Source organism: Diadema setosum, chromosome 9 (genome assembly GCF_964275005.1).
Source record: "Diadema setosum chromosome 9, eeDiaSeto1, whole genome shotgun sequence".
Lineage (NCBI taxonomy): Eukaryota > Metazoa > Echinodermata > Echinoidea > Diadematoida > Diadematidae > Diadema > Diadema setosum.
The window spans coordinates 26351683-26361616 of record NC_092693.1 but is presented as its reverse complement, the minus strand read 5'-3'; the positions used below and the strand labels follow the sequence as shown (position 1 = coordinate 26361616).

Below are 9934 nucleotides of genomic sequence, written 5' to 3'. Positions count from 1 at the left end.
CTCCATTTAAAAATGGCTTAAGGTATCTTCATGAAACTTTGTGCATATGCATGGGATACTGCCTGGCAATGATCAAAAGTCAATGATCAAAGGTCAGGTTAGAGTGCTAAAATCCTATCATTTAATGCTTAAATTACACTTTTTCTTCATACCTTAGAGATTACTCAATACATAAACTTAATCAAATTAGGTATTATACATGCATTTCTGCACAACAATTCTGTAGGGAAAGATTTGACCATGCGGTCAAAGGTTAATTTCCCCATCTTTTGAAAAGAGATTTAAGTATTGTCATGAAATTATATGCATTGTTTCACCAGCTAGTGATTATTTGAAGAAAGATATGGTTTTACACTCTATAATTATTTGCAGAACATAACAGTGGCATGAATTGCAGAAATACCAATGTCAGAAAGCAGCTTGACATGAGATTTTAAGGTGATGTGTGAGACTTGGTAGGTCTAAAATTCGAAACAATTGAAGGGTTGTAAATACATGAACAATCAACAGTATGTGCTGTGGTGATACCTCTGATGCTTCTGAACTGTTCGACACATGATCTCTTGTAGTCATTTGCAGTTGAGGATGTGACTGTAGACTGCAAAATTGGTCATACTATCTACCACTAATGCTGTTCGTATATATCGTTTTATCTCTGCTGGATTGTAAATGACATGTTTTGTTCTGTTTTGTTTTTAATATGTTACTGTTCAGTCATATAAGTAGTGTGTACTGGTGTGAGGTCACATGACTTTTTTGTATTGTATCTTTTCATGTCACAGATGACTGTTGCCCCAAACACTGGCATTAAAGATAGTCATGCCTTTCAGTGACATTGTGGTTTGGCCAATTTAGTTTACATGGTAGTCATCATGTCAGATTGTAAAATCCAACTAATTTTATACAGATATGAAATATAGTGATTATGAGTTCACCTGCATTTTGTTATTTGTTAGTTTAGAATGACTCTTTAGGAAGCAGTTTCACCAATTTCAATGTTATCACAGTGTGGTCACACACTATTTAAAACCACAAATATCCATTTTCCACAGCTGTCTACAATTTCACTGAAAATGTCATTTGTTGTTGTTATTTGAATTTATTTGGCGTTTATCATTCCTCGAGGAATATTTACATTGTTAAGTAGTCTTCAAATCAGATGTCTGTTATTATCAGTCTTTTGTGCTCAACAACCCTCAAGGGAATGATTACCGGTACTACTTCTTCACCAATTATTTTTGCCATGTCATTGTTATTCTCTCCTCTCTAAACCATGAAATTTTGTCAAAAAGTAAGTGAGAAAGCAGAGTTCAACACTAACTTTTTTTTCTCTGGTTGCCTGTTCAGGACAGTAAAATCCTCAACTATGAAATATTTGAGCCCAAAAGAGAAAAATAATCCTCTGAAAATAAAAAGAAGTATGTAAATTCCTGTTGAATTTTAGACGCCCAATCAGGCTACCTAGAAGGAAATTTGGTGGCCCGACATCGACTTTTAGTGGCACGAGGCCACCAGGCCCACCGCTAATGTCGTCTTGGAAAACCACAACAACTGCAACTGGCAAAATCAGACACAGATGGCTGATAGTTAAAAGAAACACACTGTGCCTACGAGTCTATGATAAAATATGTTTGTGCAGTTCTTCTTGTATGATTAAACCATGCTTTATTAGATTTTGTCAATTATGTACTTTGTAATAATCATCACATAGGGTTTTTATGTTGCAGAGATTGTTAAGGAAGATATAGAAAGCAATTTTGGCGATTTCAGTTTTGTCACTGATTAAAATGAGACACATTAAAAAAGAAAATACTGGGGTTTGTGTGTATTTGTTTTCTGTTGAAGTAGATTACATGCAGTGCATACATGTGTGTGTAGTGTGTTTGTGCGTGATACATACAATACATAATCAAAATCTAAGACATGTGGGAACCATTTAGCTGTAAATATTTAGATAGAAATGTGACGCAGGATAAACGCACTCATAGGCAGAAGTTACGTTTGTTGCGACAAAGACAAATGCTCCGAAAAATGCGACAAATGCTCCGCGACAATTGCTCTGCCGAAATTTGCTCCGCCGGCAAATGCTCCGGCGACATTTGCTCCAGCGACAAATGCTCCGGCGATATTTGCTCCAGCGACATTTCCTCCGGCGACAATTGCTCCTACATTTGCTCCGACGTCATATGATGCAAAGGTCTGCAGATACAGGTACGACCTTTGCTCTTCCGACGTTTGCTCCTACGACAAATGTTCCGGCGACATTTGCTCCAGCGACGTTTGCTCTGGCGATGTTTGCTCCGGCGACATTTGCTCCGACGTCATATGATATAAAGGTCTGAAGGTGCACACAGGTACGAAATTTTCTCCAGCGACATTTGCTCCGATGACAATTGCTCAAAGGATATTTGATGCAAATAAGGTCTGAAGGTACAGACAGGTACGACATTTGCTCCTCCGACATTTGCTCCGGAGACAAATGCTCCAGCGACAGTTGCTTTAGCGACAAATGAAAGTTAAGAACATCAAACACGACACCGTCAGCATTGGAATAAAAATTAAATTAAAATTAAAATACATTAATTTTAAGCGCCCCGTCCAGCAGGGGCGAAAATTTTGCAGTTTTCAGTTATATTATTGACAAGTTTTAGACAACAAATGTGCCGTATTGTTTAATCTTGTCTTTCATTGACTGATTTATCAATTATTTCTTAACCTTCCGGGGGCACATTCGTTCCCCCCGAAGAAAAATTCTGGGGGGGAGGGCAAGGGCCCACTCTGTCTCCCGCTCCGGCGCCCATGTGTTCAATTCAATTCAATTTATTGATCTGATCCAAACAAAAAGGATTACAATAAATTTTCGACAAATAGTATATGACTTTCATAATTGAGGAAATAACGAAATAATATGACTTTCACAATTTTCAAAATAACAAACTAATATGACTTTTACAATTGACAAAATAACAAATACATGAATAGCAAAATCAGAAAATATGTATCGATGAAACATTACCATTAACATAATTCAGTGAACTGTAACATTGCTAAATCAATTATAGTGTTATCAAAGTAATAAGTGGGGTATCATGATGATTAACTACCGAAATAAAATTGTATAGATTTCTTCTGGTCATGTTTTAACACCCCCCCCCCCCAGAAACCCAATAACAAATCCATTATCCACATATTCTTTTTTGCACTAGGAAATAATGTAAATTTTAGATCCACACATAGGTTTATAATCAGGGGGCAATCTTTTTTTTTTTAATCCTCGCTCTTTCTCTTCTCCTTTCCCTTTTCTTTTTGTTTCTTTAGTTTTTTTTTTTCTTTCTCTTTCTTTCTTTTTTTTAGCAAAATCATAGGGGGCGCCTTGGCGTCTTCCTGCACCCATACATAAATAAAAAACAAACCAGTAAACAAACAAAACAAAAAGCCCGTTAGGGATGTTTTGGATTGCGTGTATGCTTTAAACAAATGCCCTTGTAGCTGGCTATTTTTTTCAATGTACTCCTCTTAGCATGAAAGAGAGATATCAAAAAGGGTTATTTTTTAGGGTTAGCTCAATGAGGTTATTAGGTGATCTATTTCAGTAAAAAACCATCCGTCCGCTTTCCTAAACAATATGCTATTCCCCTCGCGTCACACGCGCGTGCCGAGCTATATGCAACAGAAGACTTTAATGTCCCCACCTACCTCCCCCTGTGTGCGGGCCCCACCGGCGTCCACCCATACGCCAGCCCGCTCTTCCTCTTCTTGCTCGCAGCGACATAGCCACTGCTTGTGTTGGAAGTTGCTCTCTTTAAATCCCTCGTGATCGGCTTTTTCCAGCTGCGATCAGGTTGGATCTTTCCTTTATTCTGTGTTTTAGTAGTTATAGATCATTTTGATTATGATTTTGATTCGTTTGCATCCTTTTGTGAAGTGATATTTTACGAATCTTTTACGGCTCGCTCCTATCTTAGTTGGCGCCATTTTGCCCCATAGACTTTGTACACGAGCCTTACCACCTATCGTTGCTGTGTATTCGTAGTCTCGTTCTTGGTTTGTTGTATACATAGCTTCATTCCTCGACCAGAGCACCCTGATTTCAGTGCTTGCTCAGTCCCCCTTCCACCCGGAGTGATTTTTAGGGTCCTTTTAGCCAAAAATTTCCCAGTGCTTTTCCATCACTCGTTTCCATGTGTGGGGACTGTAACCTTTCACGGATCTACTCCCTTCCGGACGGGTCCTTTTAGGGACTCCTTTGTTGTTTGTAGCACTTTAGAATTATTTCTACCTTGTGCTAACCTTTATTTTTCTCTTTCACAGGTTTATGATGACTCCCAAGTGTGTCAAATGCCATAAATTCCTGCCACTGTGGGACACTCATCGGAAGTGTGCTCGTCACAGGACTTGCAGCAAGGCTAGCCCCTGCAATGTTTGTGTCTTGTGGGACAATGCACTGTGGGCCAAGTTTTCAGCTTGGTTGGAAAAACATCCCTCTCTTCCGAAAGCGGCAGCGGGTAAGTCAAGGGGCCAGGCCTCGGGGTCCGACTCGGCCATCTCTCGGCGCCCCAGTCCTTCTCAGTACATCTTAGATCTAGAATCGGAACCGCTAGATTTTAATGAGTCTAGTTCCGATGATGCTAGCTCCGGCCATAGAGGCTGGCTCCGTAATTCGAGTGAAGAGCGGTCTCCGACTGCCGTAGGCCGGAACCAGACCTGAGTGTGCCGTCAGGCCCCGCTAACTCCGGTTCCTCAGGCCCAGGCTCCCTCCAAGGCCCCGGTTGGCTCTGCCCCGCGGCTGGGACTGGAGCATGGTAACGCGCCCGAATCCCGTAACCCAGTCAGCTCTGCCCCGCGTTCGGATTCAAATTTGCGCCAGCTACCATTCCACTCAAATTTAGGGCAAATCCCCCAGTCCCAGGACCCGGTTGGCTTTGCCCCGGAACGGGATCAGGGGGAGGTGCATGGGATAAAGCTTCAACCCCAGACAGTCGTTACAGCTAGGCTCCCTGCTCCCTGCTCCCTGCTCCAGGTGACTGCTCCAGGTTTATTCCGTGGGACCAGCCTGAGCCGTAAACGCCGAGGGGATGCAGCCGCGGGTTTTCCGCCCCCTAAGCAAGCTCCTGCCTCGCCTGAGGTTCCCGCCGCCACCCCGGACGCCGGCAACCCTGTGGACCTACTCCGCCATGCGGCCCATATGATGGGTTTTTCCCTGCACGCGGGGAACGAGGTCCCGGGATCTGGGATTTCCCCTGGTCCGCAGCCTTCTGCGGATTCGTTCCGAGCCCCGGGATGCACCCTAGGCTTCGGACCAGGCCTGGCCTCGGCCCAGGGATGTCGTTCCCAGGCTCTTGCGGCCCTCGGGGCTCCCCCCGGGAGGAAACTTTCCCTCCCGCGGGTTCAGATCCCTTTCCCCTGGAGGGTTCTTCCCAGGCCCCGGGGTTTTCCCCGGGCCCTTCCCCGGGCCCTAGACCTGGCTCTTCCCAGGCCCTGGGGTTTTCCCCGGGCGCTAGGCCAGGCCCTGGGGTTTTCCCCGGACCCTAGGCCTGGCTCTTCCCAGGCCCCGGGATTTTCCCCGGGCCCTAGGCCTGACTCTTCCCAGGCCCCGGGGTTTTCCCTGGGCCCTAGGCCTGGATCTTCGCGTAGCCTTGAGCCCCAGTCCCCGCTTCCTAGGGCCGGTGTTCCTTATGCCGGGGGGAAATCTTTCCTGCTACCGCCCTCTCACCCACCAGATACCGGGTTTGATAGTGAGTCATCGGTCTCCGGGTCAGTCCTTACAGTCAACGACCCCGAGCCCGTCTCCATGGGGCAGCTAGTAGGGGACAGAGCCCAGGCGCTGCTGTGCAAATATATGCCGCAGTTTTACACAGCCGACCAGGGTGATGGGTCTCAGCCGGAGCCGCAGGCTTCTCTGCTCTTCAAATCGCGCCCCAACCCGGGTAGTGGCATCCCCTTGATAGCCGATTTCCAGGCTGAATATGCTCGGGTCACGCAGGAGCAAAAGCTCCGCTCCCCCGCAGCTTTGCGGAGGGACTTTCGGTTCCCCCACGGGGATTTTCAGAAATTTCTATTCCCAGAATCCCTTTCCCCCGAGATTCTCCGTGTCGCTGACCGGAAACCCGGCGGAAACCCCCTGCCGGGACGGGAGTACAGAGAGAGGGACAAACAATGGGCCAGGATAGCCGAACTGGCTCGTTCGGCCATGCGCCTGGCGGCCTATGGAGGGTCCGTGGCTAACCTCCTTTCCCAGGCCAATCAATACCAGGTCTCCCTGGAGGATAAACAGGAATTAACGTCCATCCTCCTGGCCATATCGGAGGCCCAGTGGTCTCAGGCATCCAGGGCTGCTCTTTATACCTCCCGCAGGAGGTGCGCCATGGCTCTACAGGCCATGGGTTTCCCTTCCCGGGATACAAACCAGATTGGGACCTCCATCCCTTTCCACGGGCCCTAACTTTTTGCAGGCCAAGCCATCCAGGTGTTTGATGACGAGTGTGCCTACAGAAAGAGGGCCGACGAAATGGCCGCCCGGTTTCTACAGCCCCGCAAAGGTGGGCAGAGGAACATGCGGAGGGCTGACCGGGCCCGCCCACCTGCGGGACGGCAGGTGACAGTCACAGTGCCCGGACTGACCCCGCTCCCCTCCGGTAACAGGGGGCACGCGCGGTCGAAGCCCTCCAGGGTCAACGTTGGGGGGCTTTTAAGTCCAACCGCGGAGCCCCCAGAAATGGGCAGAGCCTTTGACTCCTTGTCCTGAGCTTTGGGTCCTCCGGGCCCGGTCGGTTGCCGCCTGCAGGCGTTCCTACCGGCCTGGGCCGCCATTATGGACGACAAATTCGTACTATCCGTCGTCCAGAACGGGTTCATGATAGGTCTATCCGACCTGCTCCCGGGCGGCTCACTCAGGGCCCTCTCCCCTCCAGGCACACAGCATTTCCGTTTCAATAAGGCCAATATGGCTCCTCGAAAAGCAGGCCATAGAACAGGTGGTAGTCCAAATGCTCGGGGAAGTTTCGTATGATTTTGAATCTCAAGGCCATACATCAATTCATCCAGCCAGTACACTTTCGCATGGAAACTCTGGCCTCGATTCTACCCTTGTTAAGGCCCGATGATTGGGCAGTGTCCATCGATCTAGCTGATGCCTACCATCATGTTCTGATCGCCCGCCCGTCCCGGAGGCTTTTAGGCTTCACCTCGCGGGACGGGCCTATCAGTTCAGGGCGCTCCCCTTTGGGTTAAGGCCCACCCTCCATCTGTTTACAAGACTGGTTTCAGCGGTCACCGCCTTCCTACGGCAAAGAGGGATATGGGTATTCTGCTATCTCGATGACTGGTTGATAGTTGCAAGCAGCCCTCATTTGCTGATGGCACATCGTGACTTCACTCTTTCGGTAGCGCAATCCCTAGGCTTTCGTATAAACGGGGAAAAGTCTGCGCTAACATCGACCCGGCTCCCTACATTCCTGAGGCCGAGATCAACTTGCCGAACCAGCTGGCTCGTCCTTCTCCGGAGCGGGTCAGGACGATTATAGCCACCGCAATGTCCATGCGGAACATTCTGGCTGCCCCCGTGAGGACTAGGCTCCAGTTTTGGGGGTATCTCACAAGCTTGGTGGACATGCTCGCCGACTGTCGCCTGCACATGCGACCGTTGCAAATTCACGTCCTGCAGGCGTACAGACCAAACACGGATCCGCTTTCTATGTCGATCCTAGTCTCCAATCACATCCCGGCTTGCTTAGCCCAATGGATGAGCCGACCATTCCTCAACCAGGGCAAGCCCCTCAGAGCGCCCCTGCCCTCGTTAACAGTAACTACGGATGCGTCATTGTTGGGATGGGGAGCGGTGTGCGCCGGGAACGTGGTCTCGGGGAATTGGGCTCACCTCCCACGTCTACCGCACATAAACCAGCTCGAGTTTCGGGCCGTGATGTTAGTGTGCAGACACTTCCATGCAGCCCTTGTCGGCAGGACAGTTTTGATTCAGACCGACAATGTCACAGTGGCATCTTACATCAACAAACAGGGAGGTACCCACTCCATATCCCTCAATGCCCTGGCGGCCCACTTCTGGAGGTGGTGCAGGGTACAGGTGATTTCCCCCGTGGCAGTTTACCTGCCAAGGCAGGACTTTCTGATTGCCGACTTTCTTTCCAGTGGCAGGGAATTACCATCCGAGTGGATGCTACACCCCGAGGTCTTTGCATGGCTACAGACGACCATTGGCCCCCTTCAGGTCGATCTGTTTGCCTCCAGTCTGAACCACCAGCTCCGGCTCTATTGCACCCGGTCCCGGGACCCGGAAGCTTGGATGGTGGACGCATTCTCCTTTCCCTGGGGGGGATTCGGGGGTATGCCTTTCCCCCGATCGCCCTCATTCCCCGGGTGTTGGAGAAGATCCAGGAGGGTGAGGCATCCGTTCTGATAGCCCCTCAGTGGCCCAGGAGGCCCTGGTTTCTGACGTTAATGAACCTCCTGATGGGTCACCCCCAAGCCCTGCCGGGTCGCCCAGACCTGATCAGACAACCGTTGTCCGGGACGACGCACAGCAACCCGACAGCATTACACCTAACTGCGTGGCCATTGTCGTGCAGGCGGGTAGGCAGGCGGGGCTCTCCCATAGGGCGGCAGAGTTCATTGCCCACAGTCATAGAGACCCGACGGTACAGTCTTACAACTCTAGGTTGACGGCATATTTTTCCTGCGAGGAGCAGGCGTTAAGTCCCCGGACCACACCTCTGCATAGGATGGCCGATTTCTTCCGACACCTGTTTGGTAAAGGTTTGGCTTTATGGACCATCAGGGCCTACAGATCCGCAATAGCTGTAGTGCACAGTGGGTTTGAGGACGGCAGTATGGTTTTCAATGCGCCTACCCTGACTAGATTGTTTAAAGCATTCTTCCTAAAGAGGCCGCCCACGAAGACTTTGCTTCCATCGTGGAGTTTGCCTCGCGTTATGAGAGCGTTGGCGGGACCTCCCTTTGAGCCGTTGGCCAAGGCGTCCCTTGCCAGGCTCACTTGGAAGACTGCTTTCTTACTGGCGGTGGCCTCTGGTCACAGGCTGAGCACGTTACATGCGTTGTCCACCGCGCCAGGGCACATCCATTGGGAGCGCGATGGTGTGAGATTGATTCTGAGCCCCACGTTCATCGCCAAGAACCAAACGAGCTCCACGAAGCCAGTGGAGATTTTCATTAGTCCGTTGACAGCTTTTTCGTCTGTTCCTGAGGACAAGGTGTGGTGTCCTGTGCGATCCCTCAAATGGTGGTACTTGGACCGGACAAAAAGTTTCAGGAAGCACGATCAGCTTTTTCTGATCTGCAAGGAACCTCACTCACCAGCCTCTTGGGATTCGGTGTCGAGATGGATAGTTAACGCTATCAAGGCGGCAGGCCCGGAAGCTCTTACGGGACCCAATCTACCCCACGCAAATGATACAAGGAGTATCAGCACATCGTGGGCTCTGTTTGCTGGTGTTGGTCAGGAGGACATCCTGAAGGCAGCGTACTGGTCCTCGGCCAACTCATTCATCTCTTATTATCTGAGGGACGTCCTGGCGTCCAAAGCGGCCTTTTCTGGTGCGGCCTTGGCTTCGGCATCCGGGACATCTAGACCTACCTCCTAATTGGTGAGTTTTAACGCTCCCTTTTTGTGTGATGGTCTAGCATATTGTTTAGGAAAGCGGACGGATTTTTTTTTACTGAAGTAGATCATAAGAATCAGGACTGATTCTATTATCTACGAGGTAAAAACCATCCGTCCGCTTTCGTTCCCACCCTCCTTCCCCTCTCCCCACGTTAGGGGTCCTTTTCTGCGGTATTTAGAGGAAGAGCGGGCTGGCATACGGTTGGACGCCGGTGGGGCCCGCACACAGGGGGAGGTAGGTGGGGACATTAAAGTCTTCTGTTGTATATAGCTCGGCACGCGCGTGCGACGCGAGGG

General features: G+C 49.5%; 1 protein-coding gene across 1 annotated transcript; it reads left to right on the top strand.

The window, feature by feature from the left end:
• Positions 1 to 6811: 6811 nt before the first annotated feature.
• LOC140233262 (uncharacterized) lies at positions 6812 to 9617 on the top strand. Its single transcript, XM_072313374.1, has 3 exons — positions 6812 to 7003; positions 7460 to 8342; positions 8428 to 9617. Exons 1-3 carry the CDS (start codon positions 6812 to 6814, stop codon positions 9615 to 9617), a joined length of 2265 nt encoding a protein of 754 aa, XP_072169475.1.
• Positions 9618 to 9934: the final 317 nt, after the last annotated feature.